This window comes from Gossypium hirsutum, chromosome D01 (genome assembly GCF_007990345.1).
Source record: "Gossypium hirsutum isolate 1008001.06 chromosome D01, Gossypium_hirsutum_v2.1, whole genome shotgun sequence".
In the NCBI taxonomy this organism is placed as follows: Eukaryota; Viridiplantae; Streptophyta; class Magnoliopsida; order Malvales; family Malvaceae; genus Gossypium; species Gossypium hirsutum.
The window spans coordinates 61,068,210-61,093,488 of record NC_053437.1 but is presented as its reverse complement, the minus strand read 5'-3'; the positions used below and the strand labels follow the sequence as shown (position 1 = coordinate 61,093,488).

At 34.3% G+C, this 25,279-nt stretch overlaps 1 protein-coding gene and 1 pseudogene across 1 annotated transcript; one reads left to right on the top strand and one right to left on the bottom strand.

Moving 5' to 3' along the window:
* Positions 1-6,440, bottom strand: LOC121214007 (putative pentatricopeptide repeat-containing protein At5g52630; annotated as a pseudogene).
* A 3,036-nt stretch (positions 6,441-9,476) lies between these two features.
* Positions 9,477-23,332, top strand: LOC121213615 (uncharacterized). Its single transcript, XM_041086414.1, has 24 exons — positions 9,477-9,855; positions 9,948-10,048; positions 10,293-10,503; positions 11,196-11,277; positions 12,587-12,872; positions 14,036-14,134; positions 14,236-14,370; positions 14,658-14,831; positions 15,035-15,237; positions 15,329-15,472; positions 15,548-15,636; positions 16,882-17,029; positions 17,226-17,278; positions 17,728-17,783; positions 18,961-19,124; positions 20,054-20,244; positions 20,502-20,559; positions 20,643-20,715; positions 20,836-20,937; positions 21,062-21,158; positions 21,278-21,410; positions 21,526-21,712; positions 21,830-21,970; positions 22,836-23,332. The coding sequence occupies exons 1-24, from the start codon at positions 9,681-9,683 to the stop codon at positions 23,016-23,018; spliced, it is 3,285 nt and encodes a 1,094-aa protein (XP_040942348.1). The 5' UTR covers positions 9,477-9,680; the 3' UTR covers positions 23,019-23,332.
* The last annotated feature ends 1,947 nt before the right edge of the window (positions 23,333-25,279 follow it).

The following is a 25,279-nucleotide window of genomic DNA, read 5'->3' as shown; positions in this document are numbered from 1 at the left end:
TCTTTCAATGTAATTCTTTGCCCACTTGTTTCAGAATTTTGTTAGGATACAATAATGGTATCTTATACTTCATTCACCAATAGTCACCACAGGAACATTTTCCATCCTCAAAATGATGAAACCAATTGTTATCCCTAACAATAATTACTCTTCCAGTTGATTGCTGTATGACAATCACCACATATGCGCAAGTTCTTCATAACTCTAATTGGCCTATCTGATGGAAAGGTAATGAGCCCAAATGCAACAGCTAGTCATTCACTATTGTTGCGCGGAAGCGTGTGAAAGAGTAAAATTATTGTACTAAAAAATCACACTAAGTTCAATTCCCAGGAAAGAGAGGTGAATCACGAGGATCACTTAAGTACCAAGTCTTTCCTAGCCAGAATATCCCTCTATCGTAATTTAATAGCACAATAAATCACTACAATCACACTCACAAAATATGAACATTAAATAGTAAAGAACACCAAAATTTAACGAGGTTCGGCAAATCTTGCCTACGTCCTCGGGCACTACCAAATATATTTCACTCCAAAATACAAGTGAAACTTTACAAATAGGGAGAGAGAACAATGCCTTAAGTAGAGAATGGCAAATGTGGGATGATGAGAATGAGCAATGGTTGGCCTATTTATAGTTGAGATTCAAGGGCCACCTTGCAAAGTCACTATTCACTTAGGGACCAAAAATTGCTATTTTCCCATGCCCAACACTAAATAAAATATTTGGTGCCCATAACTTTGACCTTTCCAAAGTATGGGTAGGTATGGGAAAGGTATGGGCAAGGTATGGGGTATGGGTATATTCTAATAATCTCCACCTTGAAGATTTGATTAGGATAATCTTATCTTCACACAGTTCTTTCTGCTTTTGACAACAATACTTGATAGTGCCTTCTTCAACTGTTAAACTTGCAGGATATTAATCAAGTTCAAACAATGTTCGAACTTGGTTGCTGTTACCACCTTGGTCATCATATCTGCGGGATTATCTGCAGTCTTGATCTTCTGAAGACAAATTTTCCCCTCTTCAATAATTTCCCGCACAAAATGGAATCGTACGTCGATATGTTTTGTACGTGCATGATAGACTTGATTCTTTGCTAAATGAATAGCACTTTGACTATCACAATACACGTTAATATGCTCCTGAACCAACCCCAAGGTTTTAGCCATACCTTGTAACCAAACAGCCTCCTTTACAGCCTCTGTTACAGCCATGTACTCGGCTTCTGTGGTTGACAATGCAACTGTAGACTGTAGTGTAGACTTCCAACTTATTGGTCCTCCAGCAAGTGTAAACACATAACCGGTGGTTGATCTTCGCTTGTCCAAATCACCGGCATAGTCAGAATCAACGTACCCAATAACACCTTTACCAAGTGTATTATCCTGCTTGAACAGTAATCCAACATCCACGGTCTTCTGAATATACCGTAGAATCCATTTCACAGCTTGCCAATGTCCTTTTCCAGGATTATGCATATACCTGCTCACTATACTAACTGCCTGTGAAATGTCGGGTCTTGTGCACACCATTGCATACATCAAGCTACCCACTGCATTAGAATACGGAACTTGCAACATGTATTCTTGTTCCGTATTCGTCGAAGGAGATAGTTGTGCAGAAAGCTTGAAATGAGAAGCCAACGGGGTACTTACAGGTTTGGTCTGCTCGTTCATGCCAAACTGCTGTAGTACTTTCTTCAAATACTGCTTCTGAGACAAGCTAACTCTGCCATGAGCTCTATCTCTACATATTTCCATGCCGAGAATCTTTTTAGCTTCTCCTAGATCTTTCATCTCAAACTCGAGATTGAGTTGAGTCTTCAATCTTTCAATCTCAACTTTGCTCTTAGATGCTATTAGCATATCATCAACATATAAGAGCAAGTATATGAAAGTTCCTTCTTGTAGCTTTTGAAAATACACGCAATGATCAAATTTACTTCTTGTGTACCTTTGCCCTTTCATGAACTGATCAAATCGCTTGTACCACTGCCTCGGAGATTGCTTCAATCCATAAAGCGACTTTGTCAGTTTGCAAATCCAATTTTCTTTTCCAGCAACCTTGAATCCATCTGGCTGAGTCATATAGATTTCCTCTTCCAAATCACCGTGTAAAAACGCGGTCTTTACATCAAGCTGAACTAGTTCAAGATCATATTGCGCAACCAAGGCTAGCAAAATCCGAATAGACGAATGCTTCACAACTGGAGAAAACACTTCATTGTAGTCTATTCCTTCTTTCTGAGCGTAACCCTTTGCTACCAATCTAGCCTTGTATCGAATTTCATTTTTACCAGGAAATCCTTCCTTCTTTGCATATACCCATTTGCATCCAATTGCCTTCTTTCCTTTGGGCAGTCTCACCAACTCCCAAGTCCTATTTTTATGAAGAGACTGCATTTCTTCATTCATAGCTTGCTTCCACTTTACACCATCAGAGTTACTTATTGCTTCTGTGTAAGTGGAAGGAACATCATCATCTGCAATTGGAAGTGCATAGGCCACCATATCGTCAAAGCGAGCAGGCTTACGAATCTCTCTTCTTGGCCTCCTATATGCAATTGAATCTTGTTGCTGTAGAAGTTCTTGGGTCGAAACTTCTTCATCATTTGTTCTTTCAATATTAGCTGGATCATCATTAACCTTTTCAAACTCCACCTGCTGCAAAGTACTACTGGTTTTGTCATCCTTTTGTGAATCCTCGTTCTTCATCATGGTTGATTCATCAAAAGTTACATCTCTACTGAAAACAATCTTCCTTGTATCAGGACACCAGAGACGGTATCCTTTTACACCACCAGTTATACCCATGAATAATGCTTTCTTTGCTCTTGGGTCTAACTTAGATTCTTTTACATGATAATATGCAGTGGAACCAAAAACATGTAAAGAATCATAATCAGTAGCAGGTTTACCAGTCCACATCTCCATAGGAGTTTTTCCATTTATTGCAGCTGATGGCAATCGGTTAATTAGATGGCACGCATATGTAACTGCCTCAGCCCAAAATTCCTTGCCCAATCCAGCATTGGACAACATATATCGAACTTTCTCCAGTATAGTCCGATTCATGCGTTCTGCCACCCCATTCTGCTGTGGTGTATCTCGAACAGTGAAGTGTCGCACAATGCCCTCATCTTGACATACTTGTAGAAATGGATCATTTTTGTACTCAGTACCATTATCTGATCGAAGTCGTTTGACCTTTCGACCTGTCTGAGTCTCCACCATCTTCTTCCACTTCAGAAATACATTCAAAACTTCATTTTTTCTTTTCATTAGATACACCCATACTTTTCTTGAATAATCATCAAGAAAAGTGACAAAATAGTGCGTACCTCCCAAAGAAGCCACTTTGGTAGGTCCCCACACATCACTGTGAACATAGTCCAGAATTCCTTTCGTATTGTAAATTGCTGAACCAAATTTTACCCTCGTCTGCTTGCCCAGAACACAATGTTCACAAAATTCCAATTTGCAAGAATTTGCACCTTTCAACAAGCCTTGCTTCGCCAAAGTCTGCAAAGCTTTTTCACCAGCATGTCCCAATCGCCTATGCCATAACCTGGTAGCCTCTGAATCTGCATCTTTCGCAGAAGCTGTTGATGTTGATCCAATAACTGTACTTCCATTTAAATAGTACAAGTTATTTCTTCTAGTGCCTTTCATCACCGTCAATACCCCAGCTACTACCTTTAGTAATCCATCTCTCAAAGTGATTGTGAACCCTTTAGATTCTAGGGCCCCTAATGAGATGAGATTTTTCTTCAAGCTGGGTACATAGCGAACATCTGTCAGAACTTGGATTGAGCCGTCATGGTTCTTCAATTTGATTGTACCTACACCCATTGTCTTACAGGCACTATCATTGCCCATAAAAACAACTCCACCTTCTAGTTCTTCAAGACTAGAAAACCAGTCCTTATTAGGACACATATGGTAAGTACATCCCGAATCCAATATCCACTCATCCGTTTGACATGCCATTGCCATGCCAACCAAGCTAAAGTCTGACTCCTCATCATGCTCCGCTACACATGCATTAGAAATAGACTTGCCCTTTTGTAACTTAGGACAATTCTTTTTCCAATGCCCTTTCTCACGACAAAAGGCACATTCATCTTTGGCGGGTCTCCCTTTGGACTTACCCCTTCTACCAGATTTGCTGCTGTGTGAACGACCTCTTACTGTTAAGACTTCTGCGGTTGTATCTCTGTGATCTCTTTTATCTTTCTTTCGAGTCTCAGATCTATACAACGCACTACAGACTGCATCAAATGTGATCGTGTCCTTCCCATGAAGCAATGTGGTGGTAAGATGATCATATTCATCAGGAAGGGAATTCAACAACAATAATGCCTTGTCTTCATCTTCAAATTTCTCATCCAAATTTAGCAAGTCTGCTAAAATTTTATTGAATGAGTTCACATGGTCATTCATCGACATACCGGGTGCATACGTGAATCGATAAAGTTTCTTTTTCATATAAAGCCTATTTTCAAGACTTTTCATTAGAAACTTTTCTTCCAGTGTATCCCATAACTTCTTCGCTGATGTCTCCCTCATGACAGAGTACTTCTGCTCTTTGGCCAAACATAGGCGGATTGTACCACACGCCTGTCTATTGATCTTGGCCCACTCCTTGTCATCCATCTTGTCAGGTTTTTCTTCAAGGGCTATATCTAGCTCTTGCTGACATAAGACATCCAGGATCTCACATTGCCACATACCAAAATTATTGGTACCGTCAAATTTCTCTACTTAAAATTTTGCATTTGTCACAGTAGTCCTTGCTGATGACGATGCTGCTGCCATTTTTCTCCTCAATCCCAACTACTGTATACGTGAACAGTACCGTATACGTGAATAGTGCTGTATACGTGAATAGTACCGTAAACGGTCGTATTCCCCAAGTACGAACCTGGCTCTGATACCAATTGTTGCGCGGAAGCGTGTGAAAGAGTAAAATTATTGTACTAAAAAATCACACTAAGTTCAATTCCCAGGAAAGAGAAGTGAATCACGAGGATCACTTAAGTACCAAGTCTTTCCTAGCCAGAATATCCCTCTATCGTAATTTAATAGCACAATAAATCACTACAATCACACTCACAAAATATGAACATTAAATAGTAAAGAACACCAAAATTTAACGAGGTTCGGCAAATCTTGCCTACGTCCTCGGGCACTACCAAATATATTTCACTCCAAAATACAAGTGAAACTTTACAAATAGGGAGAGAGAACAATGCCTTAAGTAGAGAATGGCAAATGTGGGATGATGAGAATGAGCAATGGTTGGCCTATTTATAGTTGAGATTCAAGGGCCACCTTGCAAAGTCACTATTCACTTAGGGACCAAAAATTGCTATTTTCCCATGCCCAACACTAAATAAAATATTTGGTGCCCATAACTTTGACCTTTCCAAAGTATGGGTAGGTATGGGAAAGGTATGGGCAAGGTATGGGGTATGGGTATATTCTAATAACTATGATATCTGATTGTCTGATTCTTTTCTTCGCCGTTTATTTCTCTCCATACAAAACTTGTGTCTGCAATATAACCAGCTCGTCCCATTTCGTCTCCTAATTCCTCTAATTTTCTGTAAATTTCTTTTGCTTTGGCATGGGACCTATCCCCAGCAGCAAATGTGTGAACCTTATTTCCCTCCTCAACCCAACTCAAACCTGTCTCTTTCTTAATCCCCTAAGCATCTTCCTAGCTTTGGCTGCATCCTCGTATCTCCCAGCAGCAGCATAAGCATTAGATAATAACACATGCAAACCTGAGCTCACGGGTCCCAACTCAAAAATCCTATCAGCAGCATAAGCTGCCAATTCAGTGTTCCCATGAAGTCGACACCCTGTTAAAAAAGCTCCCCAGACAGACTCTGTTGGCCGAATAGGCATCTCCCTGATGATTGAAAGTGCCTCCTGCAGTTTACCTGCACGACCAAATAAATCAACCAAAGAAGCATAATGTTGATCACCTGGCTCAATTCCATACTCCTTCATTAACTCAAAGTAATGTTGTCTCTTCTCAACAAGCCCGGCATGGCTACGAGCATAGAGCACACACAAAAAGGTAATAAAATTCGGTTTGATCCCAAGACCTTCCATCTGCTTAAACAAATCAAGCACTTTCTCTGTTTGTGAATGCTGAGCACAAGCAATCAGCATTGCATTCCACATCCCAAGATTCTTAACACAGGCTTCATCAAAAACCCGGTAAGATCCTCCTATCACTCCACACTTAGAATACAAAGATATCAAAGAACTGCCCACGAAACTTGACATATCATAATTTGTTTTAAAGCACAATCCATGTATCTGCTTACCTAACTGAAGCAGCGTGGAATTAGCACAAACCTGTACAACACTCGAAAAAGTAAAGTCATTTACGTCCAGACGTTCACATAAAGCTTGTTTGAACAATGTTAAATTAAAATTCGATTTGAAAAGTTTTTTAGTCGAGTTAAGTGAAATAAAATTTGAGTCGAGTCAAATTGAGTAAAATTATTCGAGTTAAATTAAAAAATTAAACATGTTAAATTAAAATTGTCGAAACCATTTTTATTTTTTTGAAAAAACAAAAATTAGTTGTCGATTAAAATTGGAAAAATTGGGAGTCGCCACCAATCTTTTATTAAGGTCTGATTGGGTCACCTAAAAATGACTTTGGTCTACGAATTTAAAAAAAAAACGGGTTCAGGAGTCGGTTACGTATGAGGAAGGATTAGCACCCTCATTACGCCCAAAAATTGATACCTAGTTAATTAATTAATGTCTTAATGTCGAAAATTTGAAAAATATTATCCTTAGCAGAAACTTAAAAACGTTACATATTAAGACCCTTATCATTTCAGATAAAGAAAATGCCACACCCAATGCGTTAGGGCACGACATTCTAATTTCCTCAAAAATGAATTAGGCCAGGATACTCGTATAATAAAAATTTAAAAGAATATTCATTTATTCAAGATTTAAGAAATCGCAGCCCAATACGTTATGGCACAATTCCTCCAAAATCCCAAACTCGGAATATTTCCTTTATTATTTTTAGAAAATCTTCATTTCGAGAAATCAATGCGTCACATCCAATACGTTAAGACACAAAGTGTTGAATTCCCAATAATGAGTTCTTATTTTTTGATTAAAGAGAAATGCTCGATTATTAGATTTAACGAAGAGAATCGGAACCCAATACGTTAGGGCTCAATTTCCTTGAAAATCCTAAATACAAGCATTATCTCAATTTTGAAAAGTTTAAAATCGAGTAAAAAAATGATGTGATGCTACATTAAATATACAATGCAATAATAAATATTCCTATAACATAGAAATAGATGAAATTAATGTACATAAAAACATGTAAAGTATCAAACTAACCAAATACAAAAAGAAAACATGGATCAATATACAAATGAAAGAAATAAACAAAAAATATAATGAAATAGGTACAAAATATATACATGGAAATTAAAAGACATTCACATAATTTACCTATGAAATTTTGGATTAAAATTTATAGAAGCAAAATATATAATGCATTCAGGAAAATAAAATAAAAATAAAAATTATAAAGTAGGTGTTAAAAATACATATATTTGAGTACAAGAAAAATATATATATAATGTATATATAAATATAAAGATAAAGATATTTTTTTTTTAAATTTAAATACGTATACGTACACATGAATATACTAGCATAAATAAATACACATATACAAATATATATAAAAAATAAATAATAATTAAATTATATTAAATAAAAATGCGTATACAAAAAAAATATGTTCATAAAAAATAAAAATACATATATATGCATTAAAAAAATACATACGAGAATTAAAAAAGGAATAAAAATATTAATAATAATAATTACATTATTAATTAATAAATAAATGAAAAAATAAAGAAAATAGAAATAAAAAAACTAGATTGAATTGTAAAAACAAAAAAAACTGAGGCAAATTCGCGAATAATTGAAGATTGGAGGACCCTATTGAACACGCTAATAATTTAGAGGGGCTGGAAGGGAAATTTCCCCTTCTCCTCTAAACGGTGTCGTTCCATCGAGATGAAATTGCAATTGAAAAGAAATAAGGGATAAATTTAAAAATGAAGAAAACTTAATTAAAAATATATTAAAAGGCGGAGGGGCCAAAAACGCAATTTGCCCCTCCGCTCAAAAACGCGCGGACCCTAGGTTGGGTCGGGTCGGACTCGGGTCGACCCATGCCCCAAAACGACGCCGTTTTGAAAGGCTATTTAAGCCACTAACTCCTAAAAAAATCATTTTAAGCCTCATTCCAAAAAAAATAAAAAAAACTTTGAAGAGCTCTCCCCCCTCCGAGTCGTCCGGCCTCTAGTCTGATCATCGGCCGGTCACCGGCCACCGCGCCGGTCGCCGATCTTCGTTGCCGGCCCCGCCATATGCAGTGGCCAAAAGAGGGAAAAATCCCCCTTTTGGCCTTATCGGCCACTCTAAGCCCGATTCCGGGTTCGAATCTTCCAAAAAATCCACAAAAAGCCTCAAAAATGTCAAGAAACCCTTCGGTTTCCGGCCACCGATCCTCGAGGGTGGCTCCCTCGACCGTTTCAGAAGCAAACAGGTCGTTTCTTTCCCCTTATTATTTATTTTATTTATTTTACGAATGAAGAAAGAAAAAAAGTAGATTAAAATAAAACAAATAAAAAAAGGCTGTAAAAATAAACCTTTGGATTGATCTTTGCTTTGTATTGAGTTCTCTGTTTTTGATTGAAAGTATTTATTTCTTTATTGATTTCGAATTCGGATCCTGTTTATAGTGTGTAAATGGTCTTTTTATAGCCATGATGATAATAAAAATAGGGAAACAAATCATATTCAGTATCTTCTTGATCTGTGATCTTTGATTTTTGTTTCCTTTTGCTGTTTGTTTCCTTGCAGGTGAAGATTGCAGAGATTCGGAGGGCTGCGGCACAAGACATTGCTGTTGCTAGGGTTTCGGCAGTTTGGTGTTGGGTTAGGGTTAATTGGGTTCTGGGTCATTAGCTTAGGTTTGATATTATTGGGCTGATGTAATTTGGGCCGTTTTGGGTTTTAAGTTTAGTTGGGTTATTAATGAATTAACAGTTTGTAAATGGACTGGACACTTATTTGGTCTTAATGAGCTGGGCGAAAACTGGGTAGTACAAAAATCTTGTTACAGTATAACTAATTTCATATTAAAACGCATAAATTTGAAACTAAAAAAATATTTTAATAAGATAAACTTGAATCTTAATTAACTTATTTAGGTTTGAAAATTATTATTTTAAAATTATTTTAAAATTTTAATTTTCTTTATATATTATTTAAAATTATCTATAATTATTTATAATATATATTATTACTAAAGAGCATTAATCATGATTTAATTTTTATAGGGATTTTTAGTAAGTATATTTCACTGGTCGTTTTTTTCTAGAAAAGATATCGCACTGTGGTACTTGTAAAAATAAAATTCACTAAAGGAGATTTCCAGTGGAGAGAGGCCCAGACCATGCCAACGGTCGAATGGAATCGTATAAAACCTTCTAGATTGAAATAGAAACCCTGAATCTCCAGGGTTGCTAGCTAGAAACGGTCCGTACACTTCAAGTGCAAGCCCTAGTTTTCCACTCTCTGTAAATTTAACCAGAAATGGAGCGACGAGAAGAGCAAGAACAAAAACAGTTGATATGGAAATCGGAGCCGGAATCAATGGTTTCGGTCACAATCGGCAGAACCATGGCTACTCTCCTGGCCGCCCGTCCCAAGAAACTCCACCACTCCATTTCTCGCCTCTCGCCTGACTCCTCCATCAAATCCTCGCTCGGTAGCTGATGCTTTCAAACGCCTTAGTTTCTGAATTTTTCTACTTTATTTCCAATAAAAACTTGACCATTCTTTTAAATGTTAAATTTGCAGATTCTTTGGATTATTCGCTCTGGTTTCTTCACAAGTACGTTAGAGATGCAGCTCAGAGAGACGGGAATTTGGATGAGATTCTCGTTCCCATAATTCAGCACGTAATCTAACCCATGCTTCTTTTTTCTTTTCCTTTGTTTTTTTTTTAATGCTTGACCTTTGTGTCCTTTCAAATGAATACATGTTCTGCGGCATGTTTTTTTTTCACAAAAATGTAAATATTAACTTCAAACATTCAAAATTTGAGTTGAATTTCGTATTCAATATATGTGTGTATTGCATATAAAAAAATGAGAAATACTGAAACTAGTATGGAGGTTTATGTGTTTGCTCGATTGTTACCAGTCATTGAAGTACAAGGACTCAAAGCATGACAATCAACCTGTGATACTTCTCAATTGGCTCTTCCAAGATGAGTTTCTTTTTCAAGCAGTTGCAATGAATCTTGCAAATATAATTACAAGGAAAGATGACCGGTATATAGCTTTTGGTTGGTGTACTCTTGTGCGAGGGCTCATGGAGTACGAAAATGTTATGGATCAATATTTGTTTAATGGTACAAGGATGGATTCCCTATTCTATTTCTATATTAGTTGTCTCTATGGTGTAGATAATGTATCTATGTATGTGAAACTGTTATGTTAAAATTGCTTTTTTATTTTTATGGTATCAGCAAACTTATGTTAAAATTCCCTATTCTATATTTATATAAGCTGATATGTGCATACAAAGCATGAATTGGGGCTTGCACTACATTCTTCAAAGCATGAAGCCTAAGTTTATACAGTGTAGATAATGTTTCTAAGAATGTTGAACCTTATGTCAATGTCCTCTACCGGAAGTTCTAAATGTTTTGGTATCAACATTTTTTTGGGGGGTTTTAACTTGGAAATATGATTCTTTTAATAAGAAAATGCATAATTTTAGTTTTATGTGGAACTATTGTGTTAGAAATGGTGTTGCATTTTATTAATTTGCTCACTTTCAATTAATTATGGTTACTTCTGCTTGTTTTTGCTTTATAGCAAATCTTCAAGAGTATAAAAAGAAAGTAGCAAAAGGAACATCCAAAAACATACTTATATTCTATATTTGTGTCCTGGTAGAGTTGATTTTTCTTACCAAATTTCAAGTTACTGGTTTATATTCTGTTGGGAAGTTTGTTAAATAATCTTTAGTAATTAAAAATTGTGCTTTCACTCATTGGCATTGAAAACTGATGGTTTCTTTTTGAATATCTTATTTCAGGAATAAAGGAGAAGTATAGTGCTTTGTTGAAGATGCTTTGCACTTGTATTCCGCACTTATCATGTATTGCCCGTAAAGGAAGGTAGTATCCAAATATCATAAGTGTTGAATAAGTGTTCCTGATGTGACTAAGTGGTTGTTAGCGGTTGCTTGTATGCAAATTATTTGAACTAGTTTGCCTTTCATTAAGCTTTTGGTCTGTCAACCAAAGGTCTTGAACTTTATTTTAGATATGTTGGATGGTAAATTAGGCATCATGTTAGCAAGAATTTTTCATCTTTTCTTTTTGAAGAATTAAAAATTATGAAGATTTAAGTGGAGCATTCTAAGAGAAATTGAGCGGAAGAACAGTTCTCGTTAATTTGAATTTTACAGCCTTATATACGTAGAAAAGTAAACTATATAAGAAAAAAGAATCTCACCATTAAAACTAAAATCTCCACATGCTTTGTGTGATTGTGATGCACTAAGTTTCTCAAAATACTGACTAGATTATGGCACACTACAGTGAAAAAAATTATGTAAAATATATATATTAACAGTTCATACAAAAATCAAATGAAGCTTTGGTTGAAATGGTAAAGTTGAAGATTTAAAAACTAAACTGTTTTAGGTTCAAATCTTACCATGTGTTAGTTTTTATTGATTGTATATAAAATATAAAATGACAAAAACACCTCCAAAATAATATAACTTTGTAAAAAACATGGATTTTTGGTGATTTCCTAATCAAGTTGGTGCCTGTGCCTTGGTTGACTCACGACACCAATTCAGTCAGGGGCTTAAATAATAGTATAGATTGCTGTTTGATTGTCACTAAACAACTTCATAAAGACTTGAATTAGAAAATGAAGTTTTCTTAGAAGTTTTCTTTGCCACATTCCTTCACAGATTCCATGAGCTAGGGCTCAAAATTCAGCCCTCGCACTGCTCCAAGCAACCACTGATTGTTTTCTGCTCTTCCATATGACTAAATTTCCCCATAAATAGGAATGGTACCCCGATGTTGACCTTGTCTGTGCTCCCTCGGGTCATTATCTGATTATTGTTGCTAATGCTAATAGCATTTTTCTTCTCTTAACGTGAATGGGTGCTTCATGGCTTCATCTGTATCCGGTTTCCTGGCTTCTTGGAGTTTTTTTTTTTTTAAATGCTCTTAGATGAGAGATTGACATTATATCTACTTTATTGGTTTGTTGTGTTCATATTGTTCAGGCTATATTTGCAACTTGAGAATATAGAGTACTATGTAGAATGACAAAATTTTGCCACTATGTTTGACTAGTTTGTCAGTTTACACTTTTATAAGTTCCTAATGGTCTTTTATTGTAGAAAGCATTCTGATTTTATGTTTAACCAATTTGTCTCACAATTGCCATTTGTTACTACAGCACTTTGCAGGATAAATTTGAGCTCCCTTCACGCCTTTCAGTGGCTGCTGCAGATTGTTTGTTGACATTAACTGAAGGGCTGACAAAAAAACCTATGCTAAGTAGCAGAACTAAATCGTTGAAATCCAGTGAATCCAATCTGCCAGTTAGTCTATTAGCATCAAACATTGATGAGAGAAAAATAAGCACAGTTCATAAATCTTCTGAAGTCTTAAACGTGGGCATGGAAGATTTGTTTTGGGATTATCTACAGGATCTCATTTACCTAGTGGAGAGACTTCTTGCCGTAAGTGTTCTAAGTTGGTTGTTTTCTTTTTGTCTAATGCCTACCCTTATTTATCTGCTTTCTATATCTTTTCACTCATCAGAACATTTTCATTTTATTATTCAGTTTTTAGCATATGAGGGTCTACAAAAATTTATTTAGTGTAATTTTATATTAGATTTGTCGAGGGTGAGTGTTCTGAAGAGCTTTTATTCACCTTGTGCATGGTTTCATGGATGGATTTATTTTTTTTCTTTTTTGCGGTTATATTAGCTGTTTTACCTATTGGAGAGAAGAGCCTAGCCAAAAGGGATTGGAGAAATGAAAAAGTTGCTTAGAATTGAGGCTGCGGTCTTGCCGTGTATCCTACAGACTTATTTAAAGCAACTAGGGAGTAGGAAAAAGTTAAAGGTGTTCTTTAGAATATCTCACGTTTTGGGAGTCAAGAATGACTTCCCAAATATGGAACAAGAAAGTTATTAAACTGGAAAAGCAGGCTGCTAATACCCATTATAGTATGAAATTAACTGTTAACAAGTTACCAAAATGAAATTTGAGCTACCATTGCTTGAAAAGGCTTATCTTCCTCTAAATTATGGTTTGGTTTTTAAGCATTATGGGAAGAAATGGACTGGAATTGTTTAGGATAAGGGTCATAAAACTGGTATTGAAATTAGTTTTGTGATGAAAATTTAAATATTTGAAGAAACTATTTCGGTACATTGGAGAATGATTGCTCTTACCTTATTAGGCTGTGGCATTCTTTAGAATAGGTTACACCGTACTCTTTCTGATGGGAAGTTAGAGAAAGTGAAGTTAGCTTCTAATTCATGTAAAAAGTATCCACCTGTTTGACGATTCTCTTCTTTTGCTGCTTGTTTCATAGATATTAACTAGTACGTTTCCCTGTTAGGCTTCAAAAGTAATATTTTCCGACTGTTAAATATATTTCTAAAACAACTATTGATGAACATTAAACCAGAGTCATTCTACAACAAATGTTTTAGCAGATACTTCGAAGTTTTAAAAGAAAGTTGTGATGACTAATTGTTATCTGAATATCACTCTTGCCAAATATGCATGTAAATATCTTCATGTCCTTATTTTATTAAAGTCTAATGAAGGATTTGCTCTATAGTCCCAAAAATGAAAATAGGATGTTGATGCATTATAATGCATTACAGTGGAGCAGAAAAAGTCGTCCATTGCACGCTAAAGGATTGGAGCAAGTGCTTAAGTGGTTGCAGGAGATACTAGTGCATTATGGTGGCCTTCAAGAAGAGGCAAGTCCTGTACTTTAATTGTCTTTCTTAAGCATATCTACCTTTTATCACGTCTACTGTTTGTTGAACATGATTTGCTCATTTGCAAATATCCAAGGCAGGCTCAGATTCTAAAAACAAGAGCATTGCTACTCTCTTCATGCTGGAAGCATTATGGCATGCTATTACACTTGGAAGATAAAAAATTTAATAAGCAGTACAAGGAATTATTGGACCAGTACTTGTCGGGCATCCAGGTCAGATATATCGTTATTATATTCAAACTGTGATAATTATGGTTCTATGGCTTTATGCTTGTTGAATGATCACCTCTAATTATTTTAATTTATATTTTGATGATGGATTTTGTTCACGTGATATGTATGCTTGAATACTTTAATTTGTTTGATGGGATAACATACATGTAATCCAGTATTTTTGTGGTATCATAATTATGTATTGTTATTGATTATTTTATTTAAGTCTTGTTTGATTTCATGAATCTTTCAAGTTGCTAATGCTAAGAAAACAAATAAAAATGCAGTACTATACAAATAACTATGTTGAGGGGCATGCTGAGAGCAAAGATGGTGGTATAGAGACCAGAAAATTTTTCATAAATTGCTTATGCCTTCTGCTTGGGCGTTTTGATGGGAAACAACTTGAATGCGTATTGTTAGATTATGGAAAGCAGATATCACATGTGCTTTTATCGCAGGTAAGTATGTGTGGCATTTTTGAAGTATGTGAGGAAATGAGTAGATTGATTGTACTCAATCATAGTATTCATGATTCTCTAGATTTAAGTAGCTATCATGCATTGTCGTTGTCATTCTGTATAATATACAAATGTCTTAGTTATACAGTTGTGGTTTGTGTCTCAATATTGACATACTCGTACTGTTGCTGCATTTTGGCAAGCTTCATTGCAATGATGAAGATGTAATAGATGGGGTTGTCCACATATTCAAGGTTATCATTTTTAAGACAAATAATTCATCTGGAAGCACTGTAACTGACACCAATCAAATGGACTCTATGGTACCGTTGCTGCTTCACCTTCTTGATGAGCGAGATGCTGCAGCTAGAGCCGTTGTTATGCTCATTGCAGAATACTGCTCCATGTAAACTATAATTTTTCATTCACTAGTTTTTGACAGCAACAATAATTTAACGGCCTCTGTTTGAACCTGACCCAAATTATTGGTCCACCAGAAGTACTGATGGTCACTGCCTTGAGGAAGTTCTTAAGCGGCTAGATTCTGGCAATGCTATTAAAAGAAGGAACGCTTTTGATGTTATATCAGAACTGGTTCATATATCAAAAGATTCATCACATAAAGCTCATCACTCAACCTGGTATGTTAATTTAATTTATCTGCTAAACTTTTGTGGTTCTTAGTTTTCATTGATCTTTCCCTGTTTATATTACAGGCAAGTTATAGCAAATCACTTACTGGGGTGTCTTGAATATGAAGAAGCTGCTATCCAGGAGCAAACACCCAATTTGCTTCCACTGATTGGTTAGGTTTAACTTATTATACGGTGCTAAGTGTGTATTTTATTGTGTGTGACTTCAATAATAGAAACTGCTATCCAGGAGCAAACACGCAATTTGCTTCCACTGATTGGTTAGGTTTAACTTATTATACCGTGCTAAGTGTGTATTTTATTGTGTGTGATTTCAATAATTTATCACTTTAGCAAAAGGCATATGGATTTACATATCTTTACTGCATTTCCTGAGATCAAGAAATTCTCGAGGACCATATACGTTTTTTTTCTCTTTCTGTAGTGCTATTTTTTTTTTCTACAACTGGTTTGGGTATAAGTTGTAGAGTCTTGTTCTATGAAGCACCGACAAAGGGAAAACCCCCTTATACCAGTGTCGTACTGGCATCCGACACGGACACGCTGCCAACATGGCTGGATACGTACCAGACACACCTCGACACGTTAGAATTCTTTTTTTCCAAATTCGACACGATCAAGACACGCGTGTCAAAAAAGGGACACGGGTAATGACTTTCTTTTGGCCTGAAAATACATTTCAGAAACAAAAAAGAAAAACCCAGAAGAGAAGCAACGATGCAGAAGAAAAAAAAGGGTAAAAAAGTGTCTGAGAAATGGAAAGGGTCAAAGGGGTATGGGGAATAGGAAACTTGAGAATCGTGAAAGTATAGTATAAAAATATATGAGACCCATTATAATAAGAATATATATGTAATATTTTTCTAGTTAATGTACTTATTAGATTAAAAATATTTAAAAAAATAATAAATTTAATTATAAATTAATAAATATATTAATATTTTTATTTAAAATGAAACATTATAATGTTAAAATATTTTGTAAAAATACTTTTTATTGCGTGTCTTGTTGTACCGATATCCTTGATTTTCAAAAATTAAGGATTAGCTGTGTCCGTATGTGTGGTACCTGTATTATGTGTCCGTGCTTCCTAGGTCTTGTTTCTTTATGCGATTAATCACATATTTCAAGATCTTGATAAATGTTTTATTGAACATTGATTGTTTGAATGAACTTGCTGTATGAATGAATTATTTGTTTTTGCAGACCCATCATTTGTAATGCTACTTTTATATTCTAGAACTGGTTTGGGTATAAGCTGTTGTAGAGTCTTGTGGTGTTTTATGCAATTAAGCACATACTTCAACATCCTTATTGATGTTCCTTTGTCATTAAACTTTTTTTTATTGAACATTAATGATTTGAATGAACTTCACGGAATTATTTACTTTTTGCAGACCCATCATTTGTGTTACCTGCATTAGTTCATCTTGTTTGCTTATCAGAGGAAAAAGCACGAGCAGCAGCTAGTGAAGCTTTATTTAGAGTGCTCAAACACCATAACCAGAAACCTGAAGTTATATGCATGATGCTTGACAGTCTTAGGTATGTTGCTTTCGTATTTAACTTTTTACTCCCAGTATTCTTTGTTCATGAATGTGTGCATGTAGACGTGCAAGATTGTTGGAATGCATACATGTGGTTAGGGAGTTTCTCATAATGTGCAGGTTCTACTTTGTAATAGTGTTAAGTTAAACAGTTTTTGCTTTTATTTAACATTTGTCTCCACCAATCCTTGCAGAAACCTCAGTCAGGACCAAGCTGATGCAGAAGCTGGAGCATGTATAGGGAAAGGTGGGCCCCTTACTGTTACACAGCCTTAGGCTATTCTTCTTCCCAATTTTGTTGCTGAAACAAAGTGCTTTGGATGTATTTTGTGGACTGCTCTCACTGTCTTTAAGTTCCGAAACCAAGTGATATATGCAGTATCTATTTGTTTAATATTTGTATGGATATCTATTTATTTATTGTGATGTATTTCTTTAGTATTCTGACCGATACCTTTTTCTTGTTTTATAGCAGACTTTTCCATTTCTAAATTAACAGGGATGTTTGAAGCTTCCCTTCCCTTCTCTTTTCTTTTTGTTTTCTCTCTCCTTGTTTTGTTATTCATTTATCCTCCTTTTTGATTAAGCATCAAGAATTCAAACTTTGAGCTTTCTATTATTTTGTGAATCTCATTAGTTTCTTTTGACTATAATACAATCTTGGATTCATGTAATCTCTTTGTACTATTGTGGCAGGATCAAACTTCGACTGCAATCGAGTGCTAAGGCTGATCCCAGAGTGGTCAAAAACTGTAAGAACTGAGAATGATAATACTACCCTGCATCAGATGTATAATTTGCCATCATGTTTCCCTTTTCTGATGCATTGCAATGATAGACGGGATATGTGAAGTGCTAGAATTTTGAGTTACATGTTTTCTCAAGAACGCATGATCTGAAATTGCAATGAAATGTTAACAAATATATAGGTGCATAAATTCATATTTCCTTAGAATTTTTTTATCCATGCACAGACGTGCATAGTATATACATAAAAATACATATGTGCATAAATTCATATCCCTGTTAACCTACATGCATATTTTCCTATCAGTTACATACTAATATTAGTTCTAGCTGTATAGATAAATTTTTAGTGAATTCTTGCTTTCTGAACAATGGGAAGATAACAGAAGAGATAAAGTGTGAGACAAAAGAAACATTATGTTTAACTATGAACTTGAGTACTCTTCGAGGGAAGAACTTTGTATCATCGAGACTGTTTGAGTTACTCATTCCTAGCCTCCTTAAAACTGAACCTAATTTCTACAATTCTCGGGGAGGGTGGAGTGGGGATACATTCAGACTGTTTTACTCATTCCTAGCCTCCTTAAAGTATCTTAATGTATATCCTTCAGCATATTTGTGTGCATTCTATTGGAGTATCTTTCATGTTTAACAGGCTTTGTTTGAGCTCGGGAACATTTTTCTGATAATATTCTACTGTTGCTAGCCTAGTAGCAAGATGAGAACTTGACTTAATGTTAACTGGACTTGCAAAGCAATTTTCTGACATGCTTACTTCTTGCAAGTTGCAACATATTTTTGCATCATAACCATTAATGAGATGAGGATGATATGAAGTCCTAGAATTTGAGAACTCCCTCTCTCTCTCTCTTTCACACACACAATGGCCATGGACTGGGTTGAGATGTGCATGGTTAACACAACTTGTTTGAAATAATTTAATGTGGTTGGTTGAGTTAGTCCGGTTGTTTACTCAAATGTGGAAGATTTTATCTTCTTTTTGTTGGTTCTGTACTATCTGAGAACTAAGACAATTGCCTGATACATTCATTCCCCTCCACATGCATGTATCTTGTTGATCTATTTCCTGTATGCGTAGCCATGAAATTGGATCGTTGGAGCTCCAATTTTGGTGCCAGTATTTGAATTATTTAATTTTCTTGTTCATCTGAAATGTTTTAGGTTCAGGACTGGAATGCATTGATTGGACCCCTGATTGACAAGATGTTTGCAGAGCCATCAAATGCTACTATTGTCAGGTTTTTGAGCTGCATAAATGAACAGTTAGCTGAAGCTGCAGATGTAGTCCTTTCCCGTGTTGTTTTTCAAATGAAAGGTCAGAAAGGGTAAGCACATAATATACCATCCTATAACGTGTTTCTTGTCTTAGCTTTTTAAGTTCTGTTTTAACTTTAAAAGGAGTTAAAGTCTTGTATAAGGCTAGTAAGGTGTGGAAGTGTGTAGCTTTTAAATTAAGGAAACAGGAGAGTATTATTTGTAGAAGAATGTTCAAGAGAAAAATAGAAGTCATCTTGTGAATTATAAGGAGATATGCGTATAGTTACTGGGCAATCTAACTAATTAGTTTTCTTTATAATGTCTTGGCAGAATACTTGATGCGACCACCAAGACATAGAAAGTTTGGGTGCATAAGATAAAAAAGTTTGTCAGTTGACCTACTTTAATGTTTTGATTACATATTATGTGAAAATTTTATTGGTACAAAAGAGGCCACTGGTTGGGATTTGTACCCTAGACTTACTGAATGCCATCTCTTAAGGTTGGCTGCAGAAAATACTTTGCTAAATCTCCGAGTTAGTTACTGTTTTGGTAGTTAACTGTTAAACTAAGTAGCATGGACACTTTAAGAAAGGAGGTGTGCATGTATGTGATACAGAGAGATCTGAAATTTCCTTGACCAACAATCATTTATTCATGCAATAATTAAGATATATTTTGGTTACATTTTTTATTTTAAACAAGTTTTACAGGGGCAAAACCTTTTGTAATCCACTGGTTTGTTCCAGCCTTATGAGCTTGTAATTGATTTTCTTATGAACTTATATTGTAAACTTTCAATCATTAGCTTATTTAAACAATGGTATTAATTTCTAGATGCCAAGAGGTTAGGATATTCTACTTGTCAATATAATGTTTTTTTTTCCAATTGTGGGTCATCAAGGAGATTAATTTATGTATAAGATACATTAGTTCAATGGTTGATCTCACTGTTTTTTTTTTTTTTATATGAACCATCAATTTTCCCCTCTTGTAGGATTGATGAAGATTTCTTTTCTAGATGGGAGACTAAAACTTGTCCAAGTGATGACTCCATGAGAATGCAGCAATCCTTGTTTGAGCGACTTTGCCCTTTACTCATAGTTAGGCTACTTCCATTGAGAGTATTTAATGATCTCAATTCCTCTGTTGTGTATGGTCAGCTTCGTAATGCGCCTTTTATGCATGGTATCTTTTCTTCCTTTACTGTGACAATCCAAGTTGTTCCACTCAACTCTTTTTGTGGATAGAAGATCTGATTGACTCCATTGCTTTGTTATGCATGTTACAAATATTAAATTCTACCTTTTCCATTTGTTCATGAAAATGTGATTCATTAATATAAATTTAAATGATTGATAGCCCTTTTTTCTTTAAAAAGAAGAAAAATAAAATAATGTCATGAATATAACTTTTGATACATCTATTATTCTATTCTATTGCAGAATATGGAGATGTCAGCGTCACTGGTGATGATAGTGTTGTTGCTTTCCTTGTAAATAGGTCAATTCTTGACAATGAGTATTATCCAACTTCTGTACACTGATTTGCACTCTCCTGATGTCTTGTTACTTTCCCCTTTTCAGAGCATTTAGTAGGTTCGAGTTTGAAGATGTAAGAAAACTTGCTGCTGAGCTTTGTGGGCGCATCCATCCTCAAGTACCCAGAAACGACTTAATCTGTTATAACTTGTCTTTCCTTGACATTTTCTGAAATTTCACAAATATTTTCATAATCCTTATATAGGGATTTTGTCTTATTGGCCTCATGGTTCTTTAGGTTCTGCTTCCACTTGTTTGCTCGCAATTAGAACATGCCACTGAATCCCGGGATATATTGAAGATTATAGCTTGCCTATTTTCAGTCTGTACATCCCTTGTGGTGATCACCTCCTCCACTCAGTAGATACCTCTTACGTCTGGTTTATTCCAGTGCTTCTGCAATGATTGTGAGCTCAGCTTTTCCATTCAAGCTGTAGTTAATACGTCTTTCTTCTTGTTTCTAGGTGCGAGGAAAGGAGTCCCTTGTGCATCCCTTTATTCTTCAAATCTGGAGAACTATTAAAGTGATTCTGTTATGGCCATCATCAGATGGAGATCAAGGTACTTAACCATGCAACCGATTAATTCTCCTTCCTCCCTCACCCCATGCTGGAAATGTCTAGGATCCTTAGCTTAATACTTAAAACAGTATTTCTACATTATTCTTTTTGTTGTCACAGTTTCCAAAGCACAACATGGTTGCATTGATTGTCTGGCGCTGATGATATGTGCCGAGTCACAAGCTCCTGAATCGTTCGAAAATTGCACCTCATGGAGGAGAAACATTGCTGGGAAGAAAGGCAATCGTGGTTGGTATTTTGTTCTTGCTATGAATGATTATGTTAATACAATGGGCAAGATATGACCTCTTGGGCATAAATTGTAGGGAATGCTATCACAGAATTCTGTGCCTCAGAAATGTGATCAGCCAGTTAATAAATGATGAAAGTGATATCTCTGGGTCCAAGTTGCCATATGAAAACTGTGAACCAGTTCCTGTTCCTTTTCGTCTGTGCATGGCTAATGTTCTCATCAGTGCTTGTCAGAAGATATCTAACTATGGGAAAGAACCCCTAGCAAAGACGATTCTTCCTTGTTTAATTGATTCAGTTGAGGTACTTCTGTCACTAAATTCATTCATGTATCAGGTAAATTTTAATTTCTTTTAGTTTCAATGACCGAAGCTGGTATTATAACAAATTCTTTTGCCTACGTGGGATCAAATTTTGCAGGTAGAAACTCAACCAGAGATTAGAGCTGCATTCATCCAGGTTATGTTCTCTGCTGTGTATCATCTGAAGTTGGCAGTTCTTCCGTATTCCCGTGACCTCCTCAAACTTTCTCTGAAATTTCTTGGAAAGAGATCAGAACAGGTATTCATTACCTCTCGATTTACTTTTTTGTAGAAAGTATCTTAACCTCACTTTTGTTAACTGTTTTTAGATTCTAGTATGCATTGCATGTGGTATATATTCTTTTAAATATTTGTTATTGATATATTTTCAAATTATTATAATAAAATATAAACAAACCTTTAATTAATAAGTGATTGTAACAATCTACCCACATCCTTAAATATTAAGAAACATTATTTCATGAAATTAGGATTCTTATATTAAATGAAAATCTTAGTTGCAAAGTGAAAATGTTCATTTGAATGAGTTAAAATATGGGAAAAAATTATAACTATTTTCAAGTATAAAAACATTGATTTGGAGTGATTGATTTGAACTCTAAATCCCTCCTTAGTTATTTCCATGGTGGTATTCATACATTCTAATTATTTTCTACTTAATTCAAAAAGGAAATGTGATGGTGAATTAGAACTAAACAATAAGAAGGACAATGAAAAACAAAAATTCTTGGACCCTTCACTTTCTTTTTCAGTCCGATCACCCCGACAGGTGTTCTTTCTTTCTTTCTTTCTTTATTTCCACGCTGCATCATTAGAACTTTGGCTTTGGTTGGTTAGATAGAAAATAGGAAAGACGAAAAATTGAAGGTATAGACAAAAAAAATTGGTAGTAAAGGTGGAAAATTTGAAAGAAACGGTATTTTTTTTCCATTTCATTGAAAAATGACGGGAAAGAAAATGAAAACTTTAAAAAATACTTAATTTTATACTACTTGCATCTTTCTTGTTTTCTCTCCAAGTTGGAATTATTTGTTTTTATGCTAATGATGGAAAATGGTTGATTTTTCCTATGTGCTGATTGGCCGCTTGATTATCACCATCAGGAAAGGATGGCTGCTGCAAAGCTTATGGCTTCACTTATGACTAGTGAAGATCCAATTTTGGAGAGTATATCTCATGGATTAGTAGAAGCGAGGTCTGTACTTTCTGATATAGCTTTGAATGATCCGTCATTTGACATTCAACAACTTTGTAAAAAGTTGGCAACATGCATTACTTCTACATAGCTTCTCCTTGACTAGGAAAAGCATACATCACCATGTTATATTATGAACTAGAGTTATCCTTGGTTCATAGGTGTACATTTATGAGCAGAAAAATTGCATATCATTCAATAACATCTGCAGCCCTAACAATATGTAGATGTATCGTCTTTATATGTATATGTGTATATATATTGCCTTTTAACCATCTAAACATGACATAAATGTGTTAAAAGTGGTTGAAAACAATCAATTTGGTGAACATCTATGATACCAAGTTATCCCTCATTGACTGTTTTGAGAACAATAAAGCAATGATATTGAGTTTGATGGGTTTATTTTGGGCATTTCAAAGTTGTTTTTTTTTTCATTTAAAAGAAAAAAAACCATGAATTTCATATTCATATTTTTATTTTTTTGTGGTTACAATATTATAATTTATATTACTTGTAAACTCTTTTAAATTTTTTTATAAATAATATAAAGTATTTTAATATATTTTAATTATTTATATATTTTATTTTTATTGTGTGATCATATTATTCAAATTTATCTTGCAATTTAGTTTCCTAAATTTATGAAGGTGGTCCAATAGACAAAGACGTCAGGTAAAAAAAAAAAACTTAAATGAAATTTCCAAGATTAATCAATGTTTTGACATAAATGACACATGCGGATTTCATTGTTGCACGTTCATTGCCATAATCCCAGAATCAATCTATCATTTTCTCATTTATAGTTTTGTGCAAAATTAAATTTTAATTTTTTTAATGGTAGGGGAATTTATTTACCTTTAAAACACATTGTTTGGCTGTAAAATTAGCTCATCCCATTAGTTAAATATTAACTAGTCATGTGACCTACCCTCAAAATATTTTTAAAAAAAAAAAGAAAAAAAAAGTCATGTTATCTCATTTTATTGAAGGAAAGCAATTTTCCTTTTATTTTCTCTGAATAGATCGGTAAAAGTGGTATGTAGGTTTTTATATTAAGAGTTAAAAAGTACATTTTACTTCTACTAAAAATATGCATAAATTTATTTTTATACGTTAAATCAGAGTAAATTGGTCATTTCTGTTAAAATATTCATCCATTTGTATTGTTAAAAACTAATGTGGTTGACAAATAATTAAAAAATAATATGTGACATACCACGTATATTTTATGTTGATAATATAAAGACCAATTGGATGAAATTTTAAACAAATGGATCAAATTGCTTTTTGATTTAACATATGGGGACTAAGTTGTTCATTTTTTTAGTATAGGTAGTAAAATGTAGTCTTGCTCCTTGTACAGGAGCTTTTATAATACTTTTACTTTACTGTCGGTTGAATTTTATTTTATTAGTATTTGCTATTGTAATAATTAAAAGGACGTAAATTTAAACTCGTTTAGATGCATTTTTTTTTCTAAAGTAGGTTTTGTATAAAAATGTAAATTAACACCATTAGTTTTAGGGTTTTTTTCCAAGCACACCCTTACTAAAACAAAAGAATTATATAGTTTGCCATTTATCTCATTTCACGTTTAGGTTATTGAAAAGTTGGAAAATCTTTTATATTGGCAAACTAATGTTCCAAGCAATTACATATTTTTTTTTATAAATTTTTCGTTTAGTTATTAATGTAATAATATGAGGAAAATTTTATTTATTATATATGTATTATAATAGTTAAATATAAAATAAATAATAGTGGGTAGAATTTTAAATTTGAATTTAGAAAGATGAGTAAAAATTCTTATAAATTTTTTTTTTCAAAATCAGTAAAATTTTTCCTTCTTTTTTTTTCTAAAAGGAAATCATTAAAGTAGTTAAATATTATCAATTGAATTACTTTATTACTAACTTATATACTAAAACATAACTAATAATTCATATGGTATTTATTAGTTAATATTAAAAATATAATATTATAGGTTTTTCAAGATTTGATTTTTTGTGGAAGATCTGTTACATAGTATAGGTATGGGATTTAAAACTTAACTTTTCTTTTTGAAACACTCCCCATTCGGGCTCTTCACATAATTGAGAGCACCGAGATGCTAATACAGAGAGTACTAACGTGTTAAAAAATAGAGAGTGCACTGAAAATTCTTAATGACATATTACTAATATCTGAGTAATTATAATTCTGTCTATTTAAACATTGAAGCTGAATTTCATACAATTTTAAAAAAGGTTCCACATTTCCAAATTTAGTCCCTAATTTATAAATTACATACATAATATCTAATTCATTCATACTTCTTTTTTTCTCAACATAATATCTAACATACTATTC